The 25,117-nt window shown below is 42.6% G+C and overlaps 1 protein-coding gene and 1 long non-coding RNA gene across 3 annotated transcripts in view; one reads left to right on the forward strand and one right to left on the reverse strand.

The window, feature by feature from the left end:
- Positions 1-25,117, forward strand: part of LOC309357748 — a 241,424-nt gene that overhangs the window by 207,021 nt on the left and 9,286 nt on the right. The window lies entirely within an intron of this gene.
- On the reverse strand, positions 13,336-20,961 carry LOC309357602 (NXPE family member 2-like). Of its 2 annotated transcripts, XM_081889895.1 has the most exons (7): positions 20,763-20,961; positions 20,067-20,176; positions 19,389-19,449; positions 18,354-19,032; positions 16,550-16,611; positions 15,264-15,482; positions 13,336-14,838 (listed from the first exon to the last, which is right to left on the reverse strand). In XM_081889895.1, the coding sequence occupies exons 2-7, from the start codon at positions 20,145-20,147 to the stop codon at positions 14,303-14,305; spliced, it is 1,638 nt and encodes a 545-aa protein (XP_081746021.1). In that variant the 5' UTR covers positions 20,148-20,176; positions 20,763-20,961; the 3' UTR covers positions 13,336-14,302. The 2 variants fall into 2 exon arrangements, with proteins under 2 accessions (XP_081746021.1, XP_081746022.1); XM_081889896.1 differs by lacking the exon at positions 20,067-20,176.

A 25,117-nucleotide genomic window follows, 5' to 3' on the forward strand; every position in this document is an offset into this window, starting at 1 on the left:
AGATTCTAAATGATCAGAGGCTGTGATTGGTCAGCAAACCTTTGCCGAGCAAAAGCAGTGTGAGGGTGCTTCCTCTGCCAGAGCGGTTTCTGTTGCACCTCTTCCTTTAAGGTGGCCCCAATCCATTGCTCCATGAGCCAGGGCTGCCCAGCTAGGAGCAGAGCAGCTACCATCAAGGCCTAAGGAAGGGCTCTTGGAACTCATGCACTTATTATATAGGAATCAATAAAGGCTAATGAGGCAGAAAGGAGTGGTACACAGAGGAGGAACAAAGTCCTTTGGGAACACCAGCTCTTGGATCTACTGCCATATTTTGGCTGCTGATCCCTGATTTTCGAGGCTGCTGGTCCCTTATTTTCAAATCTGTAAGTTGACAGCTATGCTTCCTGCCCAGGGTGTCCTTGCCCTCTACCTGCCCCTCGGAGCTGGTGTACTATGTGGGGTTAGGCCTTGGCGGCGAGAGCTCCTCCTCCTCTTTGCCCGCTCTCCAAGCTGCCCAAAAAAGGAGGCTAACACCACTGGCCATGGAGAGGCTTTCTTGTGGCTGCTGCTTGGGACAAGCGCCGCCTCATCTTCCTCCATGAGCTTGGTGGCAGCAGCACTGACAGGGGAAAGAAAGGTCTTCCAGGCTCAAATCAGAAGCCGGGATGGCTTTCATAATTCCAGGATGTCCTGGAAAATTGAGAAAATTATCTGCATACACTGTAAGGGAAAATAATTCCAGAGAACAGCGCTAAAAGCACCACATAAAGGCATCCTTGTGACTGGCTTTGCTAAAAAATAAAAATAAAAAATTGCTTCGGGGTGAGAAGAATTGAACAGGATCTCCATGGCACATCTCCTTCCTTGCGAATGCCCCAGTAGCATCCTGTGGTGCTAAAACCTGCTTGATAAGGCTATGAATGGCTGCTAGCTATGAAGGCTATGATCTGCCTCCATGCTTCTGAATACCACTTGCTGTGAACTGCAGGAGAGGACAGCATTCTTGTGCTTGGGTCTTGATTAAGGGTTTCCCCAAGGCATCTGGGTTGCCACTGTGAGAACAGAATGTGGACTAGATGGGCCATGGGCCTGATCCAGCTGGCTCTTCATATGTTCTTATGTTCTGCTCCTACAGTGACCAACCAGAACCTTCCCACAGGTGTGTTGTTGGGCCCTGTGGGGAACAGGATGCCGAAGGGGATGAATGTCTTTGATCTCCTCCAGCAGACCTAGTGCTAAGGATGCGTCGGCTGAACTGCATCCCGCCATTATAACAAAAATGAGGTATGCTGGGTGTGGACCAGCCCTTGGGGATGGATTTGTTAAATGTTCTTGGTCCATGGGAGAACAAGTTCAAAAACTGAACTCCAGTTCAGGACAAGGACAAGTTCAGGACATCATTTATTGAGGTTTACATACCCTCCAGATATCCTGATTTAATTCAGCCTCTGAAGATTTAGAAGATTCAATTGGAAAAGGGATTATTATCTGAGATGTTGGTTTGGCAGAACAGAAAGGGTGGGATGAGCCTTTATTTACTTTCCTTTGATATTTCTCTATGTGATTACACTTTGCGAATCCCCTCTGGAAGGAACGACTACTGGACTTATGAAAGCAAGTGAGACTAAAAATTTTGCAGTTGTTGATATAATACGGTTTTAATAACTTTAATAATTACTGTACTAACTGTAGAAATTATTGCAAAAAGAAAAGGAAAGTAAAATCAAGGCTTTTGACTCTTGGTTTCCTGGAAGAAGATTAAAAGACTCCCCGATTTATTATATTTGAGTAGAAGAGACATCTCATTAACAACTGGAGAAACACCAAAGAACTTTCGATATCTGCTTGGGAGGTTTGTGATGCAGTATTACTTTAGCAAGGAACCAGGAGTGAAACCGAAAGTAGACTGATCAGCTAGCTGAATCAAATTACACTGCAATTGGGTGGGAGGTAAACCTCTAACATTTTACTTTTTGATACTTGTATTTCCAGTTTACTTGGTAACCCCCCCCCCCCAGGAAAAGCTAATGTTTGAATAGCAGCTGGTTAAGGAACAATATTGGACGCGGGTCCGACTCTAGGGTTGTGCGCCCATCTCACTTAAGAGGCCGGGGGCCAGCGCTGTCCGGAGACACTTCCGGGTCACATGGCCAGCGTGACGAAGCTGCTCTGGCGAGCCGGCACCAGCGCAGCACACGGAAACGCCGTTTACCTTCCCACTATAAAGCGGTCCCTATTCATCTACTTGCACTTAGGGGTGCTTTTGAACTGCCAGGTGGGCAGGAGCTGGGACCGAACGATGGGAGCTCACCCCGCCGCGGGGATTCGAACCGCCGACCTTGCAATCGGCAAGCCCTAGGCGCTGAGGTTTTACTCACAGCGCCACCCGCGTCCCATAAGAACATAAACTTATTTCAGGATAATTACACCAAAACTTGGTTAGAGATTAGAAAAAACTTTGTAACCTGGAGTAAACTAAAATTAACATTTCTGGGTAGGATTTCCATTACAAAGATGAACGTGCTTCCAAAATTACTCTTTTTATTTCAAATGATTCTAATACTGGGTGAAGCAGGTTGTCTCAAGATATGGCAAAGAGAAATTTCCAAATTCCTGTGGGAAGGGAAGAATCCTAGGATTAAACACCTGATCTTAATAGACATAAAAGAGAGAGGAGGCTTTTCCCTACCCGACTTAAAACTTTACTACAAGGCAGCCTGTTTCACCTGGCTGAAAGATTGGTGCACGTTGCAGGATCCGGACCTCCTGGACCTGGAAGGTTTTGACAACCGTTGGGGATGGCACGCCTACCTGTTATATGGAAAAGCAAAAATTCATTAAAAAATTACCAATCATATAATAAGAAAATCACTCTTTGCTGTATGGGAAACACATAAAGACCTGATGGAGCCTAAAGTCCCGTGGTGGACTTCTCCAATAGAAGCCGTAGCAGTAAAATGGAAAAATACTCAGGAAAGCTGGCCAACATATAAAACACTTCTAAAAAATGAAGATAACCAAATAAAATTAAAAAACTTTGAGGAAATAAGAGAACACATCTCAGACTGGTTCCAATACCATCAGTTATTTGAAAAATTTAAATCTGACAAGCAAAAGGGGTTCTCAACAGAAATTTCCCAATTTGAATCTGATCTTGTAAATTCTAAAAGAAAAACTCTTTCCAAAACTTATCGACTCCTCCTTGACTGGACAGTCAAGGAGGAGGAGGTAACAGTGGCAATAGTGAGGTGGTCCCAGGATTTTGGCCATTCAATAACCATGGCCCAATGGGAAAATTTATGGAAGATCAATTGGAAATTCACAAATTGTTACACGATTAGAGAGAACTTTCAAAAAATGCAACATCGATGGTATCTAACACCATGGAAACTTTCAAAAATGTATAAAAATGTGTCAAGTAATTGTTGGAGATGTAGTGAATCAGGAACATTCTACCATATGTGGTGCATATGTAGGAAAATACAGGTATTCTGGGAGAGTATCCATGGAGAACTGCAAAAAATGCTAAAGATCTCTTTCAATAAAAAACCAGAGGCCTACCTCCTGGGAACAACAGATTTGGATATTCCACAAAAGAGGAAGGGTATCTTTTTATATGTGACGGCGGCAGCAAGAGTTTTGATCGCAGCAAAATGGAAGAGTAATGAAATCCCCTCTATACAAGATTGGATCCAAAAGCTGACAGAATATGCTGAATTAGATGGTTTATCAGAAAAAATAAAGAATAAATCAAAACAAGAATTTGTTTCAAAATGGGAGGTTTTCAAAGTTTATCTGAAAAATAAATATAGTAGTTTAAATTCTGTTGCAGCATTCGAGGAACTTCAGTAATAGTTGCAAGGTAGATATAAGAAATTAGATTTATTGAGAATAAGATTAATTATGATAAAAGTGTGTAGTGGCAAAAAGTTATATGAATTTGAAATATGGAGTAGACGGTCTTTAGTGTTAAGACCAATAGATGTTTTATTGTTTGCTAAGAAAATTATGTGTCTATGGTTATTTTTGTAATTTGTGTGTAATTTGTTATTTGTGTTTTTTTTCCTTTTTCTTGTTGTATAAATAAAAAACTTAATAAAAAAGAAAGAAAATAATTAAGGATTAACACCAGAATGTATTAAGAGAATTATTGTAATATTTTGAAATGCGGTAGATCTATGAGATGATTAGGATTTCCTCCAATCTCAAAGCATGGGAAGTCAGCCAAAAAATAATAATAATTTATAATTAGGCATAGCATTGGGATTGTTTGATAATTGGATAATTTGTATAATTTGGAATATATAATTGGGTTTGATTGGAAAATTTTAATAAATATTATTTAAATATATATATTAAAGGGCTAATGTGGGAAGAGAAACAAAATCAACACAAACTTTTGAAAATTCTTCTCTGACAAATTATTCGACTGCTTCTTGTGGGGAAAACTCTACTGAAAATCTTTTCCCCCCTCTTGGATCTGATGGCAAGAAAGCAGAGTGCCACCCACCAGCCAAAAGAGCTTTAAAAAAATCTGGAAGCTGGTGCTCCTCCCCTTGCAGAAAGAACTTAAGCAGGAAGATGGGTGAGGCTACAACTCAGCTGGGAGTTCCCTCTCCTCTGATGAGTTGATTCAGAACTGCCTCTTGTTCTCTATACACTAAATGCATGAATGAGCAAACAAATACATACCAAATATTTTATAACCAGAGGCTGAGAACGTTTGCTGATTTCTTGCTGATTACTAGATACCAGCTTTCCCTGTTAAGAGTAATCTCTGGCCAGCCGTCTTTTCATCTCACTAACCCTTGCCATTTTCACTTAGCTGGCACCAAAGGCAAGTTCCTATAATATTTTCAGTAAGTAGACTAGACCAATTCATAGCTCCCCTTCAGCCCATATCAGCAGTATATCTATCTGGTGTATATGAAGTTTCCTAAACTGAATTAATTACAGAATGCCTGTAAGATGCATGTTCAGGGCACAGAAAAGGATTCTGGGTATGTCCCATTCTTATGGTCATCAATATGCCCAGCAGCTCCAGCCTTTAGGCTTGGAGAGAAGATCCTTGCTTGTAAGAAGTCTCCTCCGTACTTCTTTCTGTTCCCTAAGTGGTCAAACAAATCCAGTTGAACAGTCAAGGCATATCAGCCAAGGCATAACAGCCAATGCAATAAGAATCCTTGCTGTTTAATAGAAGGGCCTTACTGTGCACTTGTGGTGGTACTTATAGCACTGAAAGTAACTCTGGGCATCAGCTGGTCTAGATTTTGAAGGATGCTTTTTAACTCTTCATTCCCCCCCCCCCCCCATTCCAACTTGTATGGCTTGGAATTCCATCTTTCATTTGTGCCTTTCGCTCCTAACCACATTTCCTGTCACATCTAGGTATCTGTATGGTTGAGATGGGAGAGGAAGAATTCCAAACACAGAGCTTCTCGTTTTTCTACCATTCCAGAATATTCCTGAATGGTACCCTTTTCAGTACAGCTGTGATCCCCTTTGAATTAAAAAATATTACATTAAAAAATAATAATGCCAGACCACCTTGCTGGTTCAGGTCAAGGGCTCATGAAACCAGGCTTCCTGTTTTCATGGTAGCCACATGTAGATGCTCCAATGTGAAACCTGCAAGCAGGTCATGAATGCAATAGACCTCTGTTTTGGGTCCCTCCCAAACCTATAATTCTATGATCCTCTTACTTGTTCCCCAACAACTAGAATTCAGAGGCACACCAATTTTCAACCATTGGTAGCTATGAATTTGTCTAAAGCCCCTTTAAAGCCATCGGAGTTGGTGGCCATCATGAGATCTTGTGGGAACAAATTTCATTGCGAAGAAGGAATTCCTTTTTCTTCACACCATTCATAATTTTATCCCTCTCCATCATGCCACCTCATTCACCCCTTTTCTAAACCATAAAGTCCCAGATAGCGTAACCTTTCCTTGTCAAAGACCATCTCTACTCCCTTGACCATTTTGGCTGCCTTTTTCTATTTACCCACCACATTTTCCACGTCCCTGTAAGGGTCACCAGACACAATTAACATCAGATGCAATCATTTCACCCAATCTTTTAGCCAATTAAATACCTTTCTGTAAACCACATTTTTGCTTGTCCAACAAGTTTTGTTTTTAATATAGAACATAAGGTGATGATTCCTGCCTTGGTCCCAGTTCTGTGGAAGGTGTAGCTGAGGGCAATGATTGCTCCCAGCATGAGAGCCAAGAAACCAGCTGGCCTCATTCTGGTCTCTGTTGCAAAAGAAAGGTTTCTGCATCAGTTGCTACCTTTGATTCCAGGCCTCCTACTTGGCAACTCTAAGCTGTTGAAAACTCAGTCAACCCTTAGCCCAGTAACATAAATCAAGCTGCATTTTCATTGTTCCAGGATGTTTCGGAGAATGGCTCACAGCCTTGTGAAACCAAGAATGATAGATCATGCAGGAAGTGGGTGCTAGAGAATATTGCAATGACCTGGGAATCCAAAGTCTTTTGCACACATCATATTTTGTTTGAAATAACACGGGACTTGACGTCAATCAAAAATAAAATGGTGTTTGTTCTTGACAAGGGGGGGGGACTGAATCTGGGCAGCAGAAACATCATGCCCTATTACCCTCCCAATTCCTGTGATTGTACTCGGCTTCTACGGTTTTTAATTCTGAATGTTAAATTGGTGTAACTCACCCTGGGACCTGTTGGTGAAAGGGTGGGTAATAAATTCAATCCTCCTCCTTCTCCAAACAAAATTAGCAATAATAATTCCTAGTACTATTTTTCTAGAAAAAGAGGTGCTGGAACTCTCCATTAACACCTCCCTTATTCTCTTACAATGACAATACGATGAATTAAAAAAGATGATGGGGATAACTTTTACTAAAAAACCGGAGGCATTTCTATTAAGTATTATAGATAAAGAGATCCCAAAAAATTTAAGAGAGGTATTCTTGAATGCAACCACAGCGGCTCGTGCACTTGTGGCCAAGAGATGGAAAGATCATGAGGCTCCAAAAATAACAGTTTGGCAAATCAAATTTCAGGAATTGGTGGAGACGGCTCAAGTGACTAGTAAACTCAGAAGAAACTCAAAGCAAAAATTTGCTGGAAAATGGGATGGTTATAGAAGATATGTTCAAAAATACAATAATAGTTTTGACTCCGTGCTAGCATTCGAGTGATAAAGGAACTAAAAGAAGGTGGATAACAATTAAGGATTTATTATGTTTTCAGAATGTATTAGAAAAATTATATAGAAAAGTTTATTGTTTTGGGTACATTCAAATGTAAGATAAAATATATGCAAAGGGACTTGACAGGAAGTCAAAGTTGAAGAAAAGATTTTGGAAGATAAAAGAGGAAAAAATATTTACTTTCATTATTATCATTTTGTGTGCAGGTGTGGGTGTGTGGGTGTCTGCACATATGTGTGTTGTATGCAATGTTTGGGAGGAAATAAGACGGTAAATAACAAACAACAAACTAAATATCAATGTATGTAATTTTTATTTCTTAATTATATTTAGTGGTAGTATGGCTGTATTGTTTTTTGTATCATAAAATCATTCAATAAAAATTATTTTTTTAAAAAATGCAATGGTACCTACCTGAGAAGTGCCGGAATTGAGTTCCAACTTGGGGGGAAAACAAACACCTGATAATACCTAAGAAAATCTGGGGGGTTTCTCACTCCACCAGGGCCAGCCCAGCCATGAGGTGAGGTGAAGCAATTGCCTTAAGGCTAGTAACATAGCAGGGGTTGCCAGGGCCCGGGGCCGTGTGGGAAGAAGGGAACCAGATGGAGTACACAGGCACATTCAGCTGCCTAATGGTGTCTTCATCACCCAGGAGATCGCAGCCACAGAGATAAGAAAAGAAAAGTCGTTCCATTATCTGGAGAGATCACTTCCTGGTTCACATGGAAAAGCTGTTTTCAACAGAGTCCAGTGATGGAAGTGTGCAGCTATATTGAGGCAGCATGGGGCATTGAAATTTTGTGCCCCCTAACAATTTTGTGCCTTGGCAACTGCCCCTGTGGGCCCCCCATGCTATGCCACTGCTCAGGGTTGCAGGTTAGGGATAGCTGGGAGGGGTGACAGATCCACGACTGCAAGAAGTGCACCATTTGCCACCTGCATGCTCCTCCTTCATCCTCTCACCAGCAACAACACCTCCTTCCCCGTGGTGCTTCCTCCACCTTCTCCCTGGCAAAGAAAAGAAGAAATGTATTAATATTGGAATTAGCCTCATAGGTTATACACCGCACACAATATGCTTTGTGTATTGTGACAACTGTATTTGCGTAGTAGGGTATTGAACGTGTTTTGATGGAGCATTTTACAGGCTGGCCCAAAGGAGGTGGTAGAACCAACGGTAGCTCACTGTGGCTTATTTGCAAAGCATTCTGAGGATAAAATTGCTTGCATCCACAAAGACCTCTGTTATAGCAGATGAATCTCATGGGGTGTCCAGAGCACAGTCTAGTCCTGATGTGTTGGATGAGCTTCAGTTGGTAAGGCTCAAGGTTGTGGGCAAGGTGCTTGGATCAGGCAGGGAGACCACTTGCGCCCTAGACCCTTGCCCCTCTTGGCTAATAAAAACCAGGAGGGAGGGAACAGCTGGCAGTCATTTCACCCAAGAGGCACAAATCTACCAATCAACGAAAGAGCTTTCTATTCACCACTTTTTCAGTAAGCCAACAAGGCGAGGATTACTACCTTGGTCTCAGTTTTGTGGAAGGTGTTGCTGAGGGGCTACAATTGTTCCCAGTACTAGGAGCAAGAAAACTGCTGGCCTCGTGGTGCAAGCAAAAGGCATTCTGGTCAGCTCTGTGAAGGAAGTGGAGACCTTCCCATCAGCTACCACTTTTGATTCCAAGATTCCCACAGCACTTTGCCCCAGGTGTGTATCCAACTGCACATTGTTGAAAACTCAGTGAGAATCCCTTCACCCACTAGCTCGTAAGTATTGGTCTGATATTAGGAATGCAATGTGTAGAATTAAAAAATAATAATGTTATAAACTTGTATTCTGTTGCATCCATCCTGTTTTAGCGTGCCCTCTTGGCTGGAAGTTGTGGAACTTGATGGAGCATTGCAGTCAGCACCACATTCACAAAGATGATGCTCTTCATGGGAGACAACTCCTAGGGGCCGTGGGGGCTTCAGCCTCCCACAACAACAAAAATTGGGGGGGGGCGGCCCCCACAAAATTGATGAGCATTCCCATTCAAATGGTGTGTGTGCAGATGCCACATAAACCTTTTTTTGTTTTATACCCCAAAGCAGACAGAAACTTCCCATGTTCTGTTCATGCATTAGTAGAAAAGCACAGTAAGGAAATACTTGAGTAATACCAACTAAAATGTCACAATGGTCTTTTCAAAATGAAGATCTAGGTTGTGGTCAGACACACAAAAGAAAAAATGTCATTTTCATCATTTGTCTTTTTTTTTTGAATGAAGAGATTTGGGATAACAAAAGCTGGTGAGTTCCACACTTGAAGCTGGGTAGACGAGCTTCTGTCTTGTGATATCTATGAATAAACTCTGGGGTTGGCATAATGTGTTTCTGTGACATTTGGTTGTTTCCCCCCCGTTGATACTGTTTGCATTGAAAGTGGGATCCAGACTGTGAATGGCCATAATCTAACTTGGAGCAGGGGAGAGACTAAGTCTGCATCTGCCCATACAGACTACCTGTGCACACCCCAGCAGTGGCTTGCCAAACACATTATGCTGTCACTTTTGGTTTCATGTTTGTTTTCTGTGATGCTCATCACAATGCCAAGGCCTTGACTAGTAGGACTTAAAGGAGCAAAAGTTGGCACAAACGTCCAAACAGCTTCTGAAAGATCAACACACGCCTGACGTGGTGCCATCCATCTTAATCCATCAAGGCTGCTTTACTGTGTGCATTAAGCTTATCATAACTGCTGAGGATCCAGAACTATTGGCACCAAGAGTCACACATTACAGAGAAGAAGGCAAAACACATAATCCCTCTGAATCCAGATAATGGAGGCTTTGATGCACAAAACTGCCTGGCCTACCCTCCCAGGGAGAAGCGCCCTTCAACGACAGTCTCCTCCTAAGTGTCTCCAGCCCAGACCAACATCCCTTTGCTGCCTCCTGATTGATTTGTCAGTTATGAACCCTCCTGGTTACACATTATAAAGGCGGGGTGCTTTCCCCTCTGTCGTCATCTTTTTTTGTACATAGGTATTGGCCCATGCCAGAGGTGCCAGCTTTGGCCCAAGATTGGAGGTCCCAGGATTGGGTCACGCATGCGCCATCACACTTGCGACATGTGTCACATGTCAGTGACATCACACATGAACATGATGTGTGCCTGTGACTTCATGCACACAATGCATGCACATCATCAGGAGGAAGCTGAGTGCCTAGCCTGATGCCATGCAGCTGGGCAGCGTTTGGCTCAGTGCTTGGCTTCCTCTGCGCCCTCATCACGGGGGGGGGGGGGCTGAGTGCCCTGCTAAACAATATTGTGCAGGCAGAAGACATCTCAGCCCTAAGGAGTTGGCACATATGGCCCATGCTATCAGCCATGTGAGTTGGCAGGTTATGCAGCTTGGGCTACTTAGAAGCCAATTGTGTTTCTTCTAAGCTACGTTGTATGTACAGTACAGTGGTACCTCGGGTTACAGACGCTTCAGGTTACAGTCGCTTCAGGTTACAGACTCCGCTAACCCAGAAATAGTACCTCAGGTTAAGAACTTTGCTTCAGGATGAGAACAGAAATCACACAGCAGCAGCGCGGTGGCAGCGGGAGGCCCCATTAGCTATAATAATAATAATAGTAATCATAATAATAATAACAATTTATTGTTTATACCCCGCCCATCTGGCTGAGTTTCCCCAGCCACTCTGGGCGGCTTCCAATTGAGTGGAGCTAAAGTGGTGCTTCAGGTTAAGAACAGTTTCAGAATGGACCTCCAGAACGAATTAAGTTCTTAACCTGAGGTACCACTGTATTCCTTTCTGAAGGAAGGGCCATGGCAAGCACATTGCATGCAAAAAGTTCCAGGTTCAATCCCTGGCAGCATCTCCAGGTAGGACTTTAAGATCCTCCTGACGGAAGCTCTGGAGACCTGCTTTCTGACATTGTGGGTCATGGACTGACTGAATGTAAAGTGGCTTCCTGTTTTTCTATAATGATCCCTTGCGACTAGCCAGCTTCCTGGCAGTAAGCTGACGCCTATCAGTTCAAGATACTTTTTATTACAGAAACAAGCCCCCCGAGCGGAGCTTCGCACTCCTCTCAGCAGCAATAGATGCCCTAATCTGAATCCGAGTTCCGCCTCCAACAGGATCTACACCGGAACCTTGTACATCTGCCCCTCCCCTTAAAGCTCTCTTTCTGTGGCCCTAACTGTAGTTAGGGAACTACAGTTGCATCATCCCTGACCGTGGACCTAATGGGATAAGCATACCTAGGTGCTGGAATCACATTACAGGTTTTGGAGAAATATGTAGAGGATATGCTATTGTAGTGTTGCTTCATTATATTACTACAAAATCGCTTTTGCAGAGTTTGACTTTGAAATACATCTCTGTATTCTTTGTTGTGTAAACTGCTTTGAGCATGATTTTTTATGGGAAAGCCGCATGCAAATAAAATTATGAATGAATACGTAACAAGGTGCTTATGAAATCAATCTCAACAAAGATTCAAGAATCTACTCTTAAGATAATATTTAGGTGCCACTATACACGGGTGAATTTAACACACACTAACCCCAATCTGTCCCCAGAAATTCTGGCAGTACTGGGGATATGAAATGGACCAAATGATTATGGATTGGATAAAGAATTGATTTTATATTTATAAATAACTGCCAGGATGTTTATTGCAAAAAGGGGGAGGGATATTTAGAAGAATTAAATAATGATTTATGGTAAAGTCAACTCTGGTTCATAGCTATTGCTGAAAAATCAATGTGTACTAGAGCATAAAAAAAAGAAAACGGTGCATTTTCAATTATATGGCAAAAATTTATTATAGCAATGTTCAAAGAGCTGCTAAATATGCTACTATTTGCAATTCATTCATTCAGATTTATATAACACCCTTCAGCGTAAGATTTCAGAGTGATTCACAGAATAAAGTACAGGATATGAACAAGTAAGGAATTAAAAACAAAACAGCAAAACTACAATCCCTGCTTACTGAATTAGATGGGCCTTTGGTCTGATCTAGCAGACAGGATCTGCTCATGTTCCCTATCCACTTTCCTCACACCACAAACACTTACACAGTTTTACCAAATGCTGTCTTATTCCCCTTGATTCTGAAGTAAATTGTCCCAAATGTTATCACTCCTCGTTTGGGAGCTGCCCGGATCCCCTCAACCTTCTTGCTGCCCCATTCTCCCCCTTTTTCCGTTGTTCAAGATTGCTCTGTCCTCCTGCGGAACTTAAAGTTCTGTGGAACTTGAAGGCGATTAACTTTGATTGGAATGTACCCAAAACATCCACACAACAAAAATTATTCGACAGTTTTAGATTTTAACACAGCAGCAAAAGCCTTGAATGTAATAGGATCAGGTAAAGTTTGTGAACTGCCTAAAAATATCTGTTCTCTCCAGTTTGCAATAATGGAAGAAATAAGGGACTTGGTTTCAAGAAATTCTGGCAGTTGCCAGATAATAATAATAATAATAATAATAATAATAATAATAATAATAATTTATTATTTGTACCCTACCCATTTGACTGGGTTGCCCCAGCCACTCTGGGTGGCTTCCAGCATATAGAAAAACATGGTAAAACATTAAACCTTACATAGCTTCCCTATACAGGGTTGCATTCAGATGTCTCCTGATAGATATATAATCTCTCATCTCCTTGACATCTGACGGGAGGACATTCCACAGAGTGGGTGCCACTACTCAGAAGGCCCTCTGCCCTCAGAGAGCTAATTGCCCCACTCTAGGGGTGGATGTAAAGACAGGAAAAAACTTCTATAAAAAGTCAGAAATTAAAAGAAAAAAAACACTATGGAAAATCATTTAGATTTTTATTTTTTGCTCTCAGTGCCATCCTGAGCCCAGTTTTCTGAACCGGGAAGGGCGGGGTATAAACAAAAAAATATTATTATTATTATTATCTGGTGTTGCATGTTTATAACTCATTCAAAACATTGTTTCTTGACTAATGTAGCTGAGTTCCAAGTGTCCCTTCAATTTGCAATGCCTGTTAAGCACTAGTGGACCCTCCTCAATCAAGAAGGGGTCAAGCTAATGGTGATTCAGTATCCAACTTTGCTGCCCTCCAAAAGCTTAACCACTTTCCAACTTTTTCATCTTTTTGAACTATGGCAGGAACATGGTGAATAGCTTGATGAAGTCTGACTCAGTGTGCGTCAGTTGTGAAAAAGGGGAATGCCATGTTAGGTATCTTCATCTCTTATTTGAAAGCAAGAGAGACCAGTATCATAATGCCATTATCTTGCGAACCACCCTTAGATCTTCAGATGAAGGGCGGTACAGTGGTATCTTGGGTTACAAGCACCTCTGGTTACAAACACTTCGGGTTACAGACTCTGCTAACCCGGAAGTAGTACCTCGGTTTAAGAACTTTACCGCAGGATGAGAATAGAAATCATGCGGCGGCGGTGCGGCGGCAGCAGGAGGCCCCTTTAGCTAAAGTGGTACCCCAGGTTAAGAACGGTTTCAGGTTAAGAACAGAACGAATTAAGTTCATAACCAGAGGTACCACTGTATATAAATTTAATAAATAAATAGCAAAATAACTTATACAAACCATTGCATCTGACCACACTTGGAGTATTGGTCACCTCACCTCAAAAAATTGTATTGTAGAGTTGAAAAAGTTTCAGAAAAGGGCAACCAAATTGATCAAGTTGAAGAAAGGTTACAACATCTGGGGCTACTTTGATAAAATGGGGGGGGGGAAGGGATCAAATAGAGAAGTACAACATTCTTCAAAGTGTGGAGCAGTGGATCTTCTTACTCTTTCACCATAGTAGGATGTGTTATGTACCCCAAAGCCATCCCTGAGCCAAAACCAGGGTGATGGACTATGAGATATGAGTCTGCTCCTACCTGACAGAAATATTTATGCAGAAGAAAACCACACCAATTATTCTCCCTATCCCAGGCAGCTTCCCAGAAGCATCTCAACAGGCACTATTTGAAAATGATACAAGGCTAGAAAGGTATTTAGGGAAATCCAATGGAGCAAAATATCCAAGTGCACTATTTAAATAAAGTGCTCCATATCTTTCACTGATATGTTTTCTGACCCGTAGTTCTCTGCTTCCTCTTTGCTTTAGCGCTTTAACATATATAAGTTAAAAACATATCAATCTGATTTCCAACCACGTGATCTGGTGGGTGAAGTATGTTCATGCCGTAAGCAACTGTCATATCCCAGGCATCAACGAAGCCCACCTTCAGATCCCCAAAAATGTCCTTTAGTGCAAGTTGATGGGCATAGCCATGGAAGTCTGCAAATATTTCTTGTGCTATGGACACCTCCCGGGTGTTCTCCCCTTTGATGATGACTTTTGTATCTGGGCTCCTCAGGAGAAGGCGCTGGATGGCTCCCCGGGCATTGATTGCCCTTCGGATGAAGAGCTCGATGGGGAAGGGGCGGAAGTGCTGGCCCAGACCGATGACAACCACTGTGTCTTTGTCACCTGCCACCAGGTCAATCTCCTGAGCGACGTAGTTATGATCTCTTACCATATACTCAGAAGCAGTGACTAAAGGGTGGTTGTGTTTTTTCCACTGGATTTGGATATTTCTCTCCATGTCCACAGCGATCAAATTCCGGTGCTTCCCAGCTCCATGGCTGTCAAGATATTTAAGGGCTAATGTGGGAACAGACATAGAATTAATCCAACTTTCTTTGTTCATTGACCTCTCAGAAGATACTGAGCTATTTATTTCTGAATAACTTGTCTACTCTCTTGCATCTGACAGCAAGGAAGGAGTAGGACTTGCCCATTCATGAGGATAGGTGAGGCAGTCATTTCAGGTGGCAGAACTGGTTTTCTAAACAGAATTAATGCAATAATGTATGGAAGATGGATATTGCGGGGTTGTTGTTACTATGTTATGTAATTGTAGGTTTTCATATATAAACTGCCCTCTGATCCTCGGATGAAGAGCGGAGTAGAAGTGAATTAAATAAAGAATGTTCAGGGCACAGAAAAGGATTCTGGCTTACTCAGAAATAGGAATGAAGTTGGCAGTAAAAGCTGCACTGTGGTTTTATCTAGGTGAGAGAACTTACTATTGACTCTCTTTGTGAGATACTCGATCCATTGCCTCACAGTTGAGTCTCCCAGGAGGTAAATTAGCTTTCGTTCCAAGCAAGTGTTAATCCGCTCCGAAGTGTTGAATGTGGACACATTGCAGAACACAGGATGCCACTGGTTCTGCCAGACAAAGCCACTGGGAGATGGGGAATTCATCCCAACCTGGCACTTCTCACTTGCTGTTGTCTTCTTGCCTGAGAAATGGAAACAAGAGATAAGCAGTTTCCATTGAACTCTGTGACTGTAGCACAGTTGTGGGGGAACCAGCATTCTACAGTCTGTGAGGAAAGTCAAGGTTCCAAGGCGGAGGAGGAAGGAAATAAGCAAATACCTGGCAGAGGCAGCGTTTTATTGTTGCCTCTTAAGTCTGCTCCTGGCAAACAATATGCCAGTTCTGAAGCCAGAGTCATTTTCAGGGACTCTGAGCAGCACAGAACAACAATTCTTTATCCTAATTATTTGGCCAACTTGTTTTATCACAAGAATTTTCAGAGGGCCTGAAAACAGCAATAAAGAATAAAACCAAAGAGAATTCAAAGCCAGGCTACAGCCAACGAGTCTCAGCTTTAAAAACAACAACGGAGTAAATATCTTTAAAAAACAAACAAAACAAAACTCAAAGATAAACCAAGATTTATCTACAGCCTTACCAAGGCACACAAAAAATTGGGTGGGGAAGAGATATGTAGGTCTGGGTCAGCAGCCTGGATAAGACTCAGGAAATAAGATTCTTAGGGATGGATGCCACAAAAGTTGTGACAACTTAAACTAGGAAGGGGACAAGCGAAGGAGGATGCCTTCACCCCAGTCCTGATCCCCTTTATAACATATACAGCACAACAAGATAATGACCCACTCCCCACAACAGTATCAATATGGCTAATCTGACCCAACAAGCCCTACCCCAAACACACAAACAAACCACAATGCAACCAACTGAACGCAACCAATCAAGCTCTAATCTCTTGCAACGACCATAAAAATAAATAAATATAAAACTAAGAGTCCTACCCATATGATGTTGACACAAGAACCATGCAAAAACATTGTGCAATAAAATGAAATAACATTATCCTTTCCCTCAACTGCATGATGTCTATGGCAACAGTTTCTCATACAGAAAGCAAACGAACTGTGAAAAAGACTCTACGAATCAAAAGTGGAGATGCTATGTGTACTTTTCCTTGTTTATTTGTTTGTTTTGCAACACAAACACACACAAACTTTTAATAAAAACTAATTGAAAGGAAGGCCAACTCACTTCCACAAGCTGCAACGCTAATGTCCCCAAATGCCTGCGGGATCTCAGCTCCAATGTTGGACCTTCAAAAGAGAGAAAGCATCCGTTATGAAATCCAAGTCAGACTAGGTGTCCTTCTAAAAGGACTAATGGCTTCATCCCACCTCCTCCTGTACACACCTAAATGGCCTCTATGGGAAATGGAAGCCTTGCATAGGTGGATCATTGTCCGGCGCTGGGCAGAAGAGGAGGAGTGGTGGAAACTGCCTCCCCATCCCGACCCTTCCAGGGAGGAGGAAGAGGAAGACAGTATAGATTTACAACAATGGTTTGCGAGATGTCACTGCTCAGAGACAAATGAGGGGGAAAGTGGGGAAATAATGGGAGAGGAGGAGCAGGCAGAGCTGGAGCAGCAGCTGGCTGACACATTGTCACTAGAAAGCCTTCCAGACCCTCCATCTCCCAGAACCCGGCGAGCCTTAAAAGTAGGAGAGCAAAGAGCTCAAAGACAGAGGGCACTTAGAGGAGGTGATGATAATGACAAATGAGGAAGCGGGAGAGAAGGGGGTGGAGATTCACTCAGGATGACGCCATTATCCAAGAAGCTAGGTTCTATAGCCTCTCTCTGTAAAGTTTGAAATAAAAAGGGACAAAGAAACTTTCCCTTGTCTTTATACTTTCCTAGGCAAAGAGCCAGGAGCTGCTGACAGCATCCTGACGATTGTGGAGTGATCTAACAAGACAATTATTGTAGTGCCATGTTCTTATTAGATGCAAACGGGAAATTATATTGAAATATCTCAAGGGCAGACCCCAGAGTGTCTTTACGCCATGGCATGGAGAAAGTTAAAGTGTTACCTTGGTGTAATAAAAACCAATTAAAATGGAGTCTGAATCCAGCTCATCATGGAGCAGCTGCTGTAACTATTTGCCTGCTTATTCAGACGTATAACTTTTCCTGTGTGGTAGATTCAGGGTATGTTACTTCAGTAAAAAACTGTTGTGATGGATCTTTGCCTCTAGTGGTGTTGAAAAGTAAAATTAGTGCCTGGGGTGTAAGAAAATAAGGGAACACTCACACTTTCTATTAAATTCAGATTTAGTTGTTCTGTATTCAATTTTCCCTTTCATTCTTCTAGTTCGCCTTTTGGATCATCTCAACCCCCAGCTCCACCCCCACCCATGGTAGCCAAGTTGAGCATGTGTGTTTCCCACCCCCCATTGGTAGATTATGACTTCCGGGTCCGTCTGTGCCCAAACAAAACAGTAGCAATGGGGTGGAGTGGGGTGATGGGTTTCCTTTTTTGCACTAAAATTCATTTTGCTGGTCAGCAGCAGCCAATGAGTTTTAATGACACATAAGATCTGATTCTGTGGTTCACATAGGATTTTAACCGAAAGAAACAATGGAGAAGGGAGGGCAGGGGAAGCTTTCAGACTCATGATAAGAAATTGATATAGAAAATATGGATCAAATGGAAGTGTTGATGAGCCCATAGACAATCAACTTGCCCTGTTTGTATATACTACCAGCACCTCACACAAATACATTGCTGAACTGAAGAAAAAGAACGAATGAAAGAAAGAAATCCCTGGGTCTCAGTGCAAGTGAAATGAGGGAAATGTTCACCCATTTATGGCAAGCACAGGTGAAAAAGTACCTCTGTGCAAACTTTGTTCTCAGGCAATTTTGGGGAAGGTTTTTGTTAATACTCATCCATCTCAGGCATTTTTCTGATGCCTTCCGATTGCCCAGGAGCACAAATGCACAGTTCAGAACTGTCCTCAGGTAAAATATTTGCATATTGAGCAGAAAAGAACATACCTGTCAAAAAGTCTCTTTTCCAGGGCTGTGAGATATGAGATGGGCTTGTTGTAGGACTTCAGCAAAACAAGAGCTTCACAAGACACATTCTTTGGTTTCACGCAGTAGAAGGACTCCTTGTCTCTCCTGTCCAGATACTCACACAGTTCTTCTTTTGTTGCTATATTAAAACCACAGTCGCTGAAGACATCCAATGTTCCTTTTAAAAACCTGCCCCTGAAACCTATTTTGTTGTAGCCTCTCTTCCTCGCAGCCCACAATGCAGAAACGCCTTCACTGGGATTGATAAGCCGGAGAGATGCTCTGACTTTGCCCTCCCAAAATAAAGTGAAATTGACCAGGTACGTCCCATTCTTATGGTCCTCAATATGCCCAGATGCTCCGGCCTTAAGGCGTGAAGAATAGATCCTCGCTTGTAAGAAGTCTCCTCCATACTCCTTTCTGTTCCCCAAGTGGTTGTACAAATCCAGTCGAACTATCAAGGGATCTCCAATGCAATAAGAATCCTTGGGGTTTAATATTGTGGCTTTGCTGTTCTTGGCACTTGTGGTGGTCTTTATATCCTTGAAAGTTACATTGGGCATCAGCTGGTCTAGTTTTTTGAGAACACCTCTTACATCTTTTTCTTCCCATTCCATCCCACAGTGGCTTGGTAGTGGCGAAGTCCTCCTTCGGTTATCTTTGATTGAATAAGTTTTTGTTAAAAGAACCCAAATACCTTAAACACACTTGTGATACTAAATAATACAACAACATCATATTGCACATTATTCATTATATTGCACCACAAAATTCCATACCTGCTATTTACATTTCTCAAAGCCTAAAAGGTCTCTATCCAGTTATCGACTAGAGTTGTCTGTTACCACTTTACTGGGGTGGGGTGGGAAATGTGCCTTCTTTATTAAAGAAGTGCCTTCTTTATTAAAATAATATGTATGCTTTGCAACATGGTTTCAAATGCTCTCTGATATATTACTTGAAATAATGCCTTATGTGGCTATGATTTTTTTAAAAATAAAATAAAATCCTTACCATCTTCTGTAGCAGCATGAATCCTTTCTGCTTGCCCCATGAGACCTCCAAAGATGGCAATCTGGAGCAATCAGTGAGAAAGAAATTATTACAAGCATTCACAAGGAGAGAATGTAGCTCAGTGGTATGTATTTTCATGCAGAAGCGCCTGGTCCCATTCTGGACTTTCCAATCTCAAAAAAGGATCATATAGCAGCCATGTGAAGGGAAAGACTTTAGATTGAGATCCTGGAGAGCCACTGCCTCTCAGAATGGGTGATATTGACCTAGAATAGATGGACCAATAGTCTGACCTACAAATACTCTGCAGGTATTTAACAGATTTTAAACCTTGAACCAAAGGTTTCTACTGATTCTTCCTTTATCTCTGCTCAGTTTTGGTGTGTTTTTACCCACTAGGCAGTAAATGGGCAGCTAAAGCCCTAGTTAAAAGGGTTTAAGAAAACTTTGTTGATAAAACAAGACAAGCAGCTTCACGATAGTGCCAATCGCTCAATCTCTCCTTCTCCATCCTAAAAACATTTTCAAGTCCTTACTAACACAATATTTGTTGTAATCATTTCTCCAGAGAAACATAAAACTATTAATCAGTTATAGACCCTTTTATGCACCACTTTCTTGGTTGGCCAACCATTTTTTATATATACTGGATACAGAAAATGGGGTGAGGATTCCAACCTTGGTCTCAGTTCTGTAAAAAGTGTAGCTGATGATGATAATCGCTCCCAGTGCAAAGACCAAGAATGCTGCTGGTTTCATGGTAGAAATGAAATGTGCTCTGGTCACCTCTGTGAAAGAAGCTTGTGGGAGCCAGGAAGTCATGGCAGAGGTTTGTAAATACTGCAGGATGCCTCGCTGACCTCAGTGACCTGCATGTCCGTGCCTTGCAGTGTATAAAGTGCATTACCATATAAGGCGATGGGTGGGTAAAAGCCATGGCCGGATGTAGGTAACGTGAGACATTGGCAAAAAGCCATGCTACAGGAGAGAACAAAGGACAATAAAAAGTGACCGGAGAGGAGAAGAAGTTGGAATGAGCTGCCCTCCATCCATGAAAATATTGCTGGCTTTCTGTGTCTTTATTTTATGCTAAACAAGTGCCACTTGTGACGGCTGGCTCCGACAGAAGCAGAGGGGTTTCCCATCAGTCACCATCACTTTTTATTTCTAGTTTTCCACAGAACTTTGCACCAGAAGCATATTCAACCGGATCTTGTTGGAAACCCAGTGAGAAACTCTTAGACCACTAGCATATAAATATTACTGTGACAACAGGAATGCAATGAATAGAATAGCAGCTCTTCTTTGTGGTATTCTTGCAGACTTAGGGTACAATCTTTGTATTTTCTGCAAATCAAAAAAGGAAAGACTTACTTTGGGGGTTCACATAGAGAGACTTTATCTTCTTCTGAGTGGAAACAACATCACATCCTCAGGTGAAAAGAAAGTCCCCTGCCACCTTCACAATATCTGAACCTGCCAGGCAGTTGGTGCTGAAAATGGCATCAGTCAAGAGGGTGACTCAGGAACCAGTACCTAACCTGAAATTGTCTGGATAATTATCACTGTGAATGGAAACAATGTAGGGAGTACAGGATCCAAATGGAACTGGATTTTGAGCAAAACCAATGATATAGGCTTTGTTGACCTAACTCTCTCTCTTAGCAGCAGCCACAAATAATAAGGAACGCCTCTGGAGCTGAATCTCCTCCGGCCACTTAACCCCTTGTTCACCAAGATTGTTCTCCTATAGCATTTTCTGTAAGCTTTTCCCCATCTCTTCCAGCCTGCCTCCCATGCCACCCTTCCTATGCCCCTGGTTAAGGACTCACAGGCGGCTGGTTTTGGGTGACTTCAACATCCATGTGGAGGCAACTGGTTCTGGGGTGGCTCAGGACTTCATGGCGTGACATAACACACTTATAATTTTGGTTCGGGGCCCCAAAGGGGTTCGCTACTGTCAGAGAAGATGGGTGATGTCCAACCAAGGAGAGAAGAACCAAGCAGCTTTTTAAAAGCAAATATCCTTTATTCAGTGGCAACCTATGAAAAGTTGACGAAAGGTATGAGGAACCCAACCCAAAGGTGTAAGTCCAGAATTTTATGCAGTTGTAATTGTGGGTGGTCTGATTCATCACAGGTTTGTCAATTTACACAGTAATGATGCCTAACAGTGAAAGTAAATAAAGGCAGGCCGGACTGTGTTTGTGCAGATGCCAAAGCCAGTGTCTCACGCACAGAAGAAGCCTTGATTTATAGCCATCTGATAAGGACAGTAAAAGGTTGTTCTAGCTTGCACTGTGGAATGGACCTTCCAGGAGGGGTAAAAAGAATCCCAGGTCCCTAAGTTATATAGAGAGAATGCCTGATGCAGCAGGTCTTTGCCAAGAAAGTAGCCTTGATTTATGTGCTACAAAACGGAGGACGTACCCCGATGCTTATGAAGCTGGATTTGACCAGCGGCAAACCATCATCCCTGACCATTGGTCCTGTTAGCTAGGGTTGATGGGAGTTGTAGTCCCAAAACATCTGGAAGGCAGAGTTTGGGGATGCCTGCCCTAGATCGATCACCAGCAAAGTGATCCAGGAAGCCTGTCTCTTATTTGCAGTAGGGGAGCAAAGGAGGAACTTGGCTACAGCAACCACTAGATTTTTAAAAATTCAAATAATTCAACATGGCAAAAAACAGGCCTAGACTCCAAATGGTGTCCTCTTGCTATTTTATCAGGAATTAATGCTAACATCCTTTCAAAACCCTTGGTAATTTTTCCTTTAAGTTACATCTAGGGTAGAAGGAGCTGATGTAAGAAAGATTTGTTCCTAGCGGCTTCAGAAAAAAACAACCACATTGTCTTAAGGTTTGGAAGGGGACAGCTAAACTAATGGATTTTTCTGCCACTTGGACGACAGTTGTGACAAATATGAAAAAACAGTGTACAAAGCCACCGTGACTTTACAGTATTTGAAGTATGACTTTATTTGGCATCACCTGTGACATTTGGCTTTGTTTAACAGGTTGGTCTGAATCATACCCGCCCCGACCCTGTATGAGAAAGTTCCTCCTTTTTGTTTGTTACCTCATACCTCCCTCTCTGCTTTGCACTTACCTCCATTTCCCACAAAGCCATTCCAGCAATCTCTCGTTTCGTTTTTTTGTTTCGCATGTTTAGTGTTCTGGTTTTATAATTTACTAGTGCCATTCTCCTTCTTAACTCTTAATACTAGGGTTGCCATTTTTCAAAAACTGCTAATCCAGATACAAAGTTGTTGAGCGTTTTTTCTTTGCAAAATCTGAAAAAGAAGGGTTTTTCTTTTTAGCTTTTTAAAAAGGAAATTTGCCAAAATCTACACTTCTGACATGGGTTGCCATACATTTGGATTTCTGGATTACAGCGATTTCTGCTCGGATACTATTTTCAACAGACGAATCCCGGCTATGTCAGAAAATTCTGGACATATGGAAACTCAACTTAATGCTAAAAGGTGGATTTTTAAAAATATGACAAATATCCCATAAGGACTGTTTACTCCTTGGGGAGGAGGAAACTTCTGCTTCCTTGAGGCTGGAAATATTGTACAGAAAAATGTGGAATAGCAGCCAGCAACCCAAATAAAAAGTTGCCTTTGTCTAGTTGGGGGGGCAACTGCTGTCTAGCAACAGATGGATGGCTCCACTTTGGCTACACCTGTGTGCAATGCGTATTTATTTATACAATCTATATCCACTTAATACTAAGCATTTTACAAAGAAACAATGCACACACAGAGAGAGAGAAATCAGTTAAAACTATAAAATCAAGCTTCAATTAAAATGTCTGAAAAAATGGGGGACGGGGAGTCTTCAGCAGGCCAAAAAGTGCCTTTAGCTTTTAGCAGGTCCATCTTGCGGAGAAAATTAATAGTGCTGTTCCCACCTGCTCTCACTAGATGGTGGTAAAGTATAAGATATGACAGGAGGGACAGGGTAATGTATGATCATCCAGTGCAGACTTCTGAGCAGGGGTCAGCAAACTTTTCCAGCAGGGGGCCGGTCCACAGTCTCTCAGACCTTGTGGGGGGCCGGACTATATTTTGGGGGGGAAAGGAGAGAAAAAAGAAGGAATTCCTATGGCCCACAAATAACCCAGAGATGCTTTTAAAATAAAAGCACACATTCTACTCATGTAAAAATTCCAGGCAGGCACCACAAATTACCCAGAGATGCATTTTAAATAAAAGGACACATTCTACTCATGTAAAAAACACGCTGATTCCCGAACCGTCCATGGGCCAGATTTAGAAGGCGATTGGGCCAGATCTGGTCCCCGGGCCTTAGTTTGCTTACCCATGCTTTTGAGTGTTGGATTGATTTATGTGCTGGCCATAGTCTGTCCCCATCAGCTGTCCAGTCACAGCCTTTTGCACAGGCTGGAGGCTCCATAGCTGGTCCAAGAGTTGCCCCACATAGCCTTGCTGGATTTCTCCATTCAGTACTGCAATGTTCTTAATTCTTAATTTAAAATTGCTGTGACCTGCCTTGGGACCCTCCCAAGCTTGGGGAAGGAGATGTGGGGCCCTGGCAGGATCCTGGAGCCCTGCCGCCTCCTTTTCTGAGCATGTGCAGAGTGCCTTCCCTTATGGCTGCTTGCCTGTTCCTCCTCTGGCCATTTCTGGGCAATGAGTACTGGCACCTATTTTCCTAAGGGGGGGAGCGCTGTTCATTGCTGCATTCAGGCCAAAAGGTGCTTTTAAAGGTAAAGATACCCCCTGACCATTAGGTCCAGTCGCGGACGACACTGGGGTTGTGGCGCTCATCTTGCTCTATAGGCCGAGGGAGCCAGCGTTGTCTGCAGACAGCTTTCAGGCCATGTGGCCGGCATGACTAAGCCGCTTCTGGCAAAACCAGAGCAGCGCACGGAAACGCCGTTTACCTTCCCGCAGGATTTATCTACTTGCACTTTGACGTGCTTTCGAACTGCTAGGTGGGCAGGAGCAGGGACTGAGCAACGGGAGCTCACCCCATCGTGGGGATTTGAACCGCTGACCTCCTGATCTGCAAGCCCTAGGCTCAGTGGTTTAGACCACAGCGCCACCCGTGTCCCTCTAAAGGCGCTTTTATCTTTGCACAAATTGAACTTGCCAAGTGAATAGTGCTATTCCCAACTGCTCTCACTAGATGACGGTAAAGTGTAAGACATGAATGGAGGGACACAGTAAAATCTCTACTGTGCTGGAATAGTGGAGAACAGCTGATCCACAAGTGAGGAAGGGCTGGAGTTTAGCCAGGTTTTGGTGACAGGTGAGCTCACGCCCCAATGACTGCCAAAGAGCCATATGCATTTCTCAAGTACACTCTGCTTCCATTTGGCCTTTTCCCCACCCATAAGCCGCACAAGGAGGCTTATTCAGGAACCCAGAAAGTATCAGCAACCAAGGCAGGGAAAAGCAACTTCCACTATGTCCTCTGGAAGGAACTGGCAACCAACAGCTGCCACAATCTTTCCCGAGCAATTACAATGATTGGATAGCAATGTGACCAAGGCTACGGTCCTCTCTGCCCTTATTTGTTTTAAGGCCAGAGAAGTTGACCGGCATGCAGTGCCAGACTATTCCACACCTTAAGCAAGACTGTTTGCAAAAAAAATACCCTGCCCCCCCCAAGTGCTAACTTCAATTTTTAAAACTGATGTCTTGTAGAAAAGAAAATGGAAGCACCAAAGTTGAAACTGCTAATTTTATTTTAAACTGCA

The sequence above is a fragment of the Podarcis melisellensis genome, assembly GCF_964234715.1.
Source record: "Podarcis melisellensis genome assembly, chromosome: 15".
In the NCBI taxonomy this organism is placed as follows: domain Eukaryota; kingdom Metazoa; phylum Chordata; class Lepidosauria; order Squamata; family Lacertidae; genus Podarcis; species Podarcis melisellensis.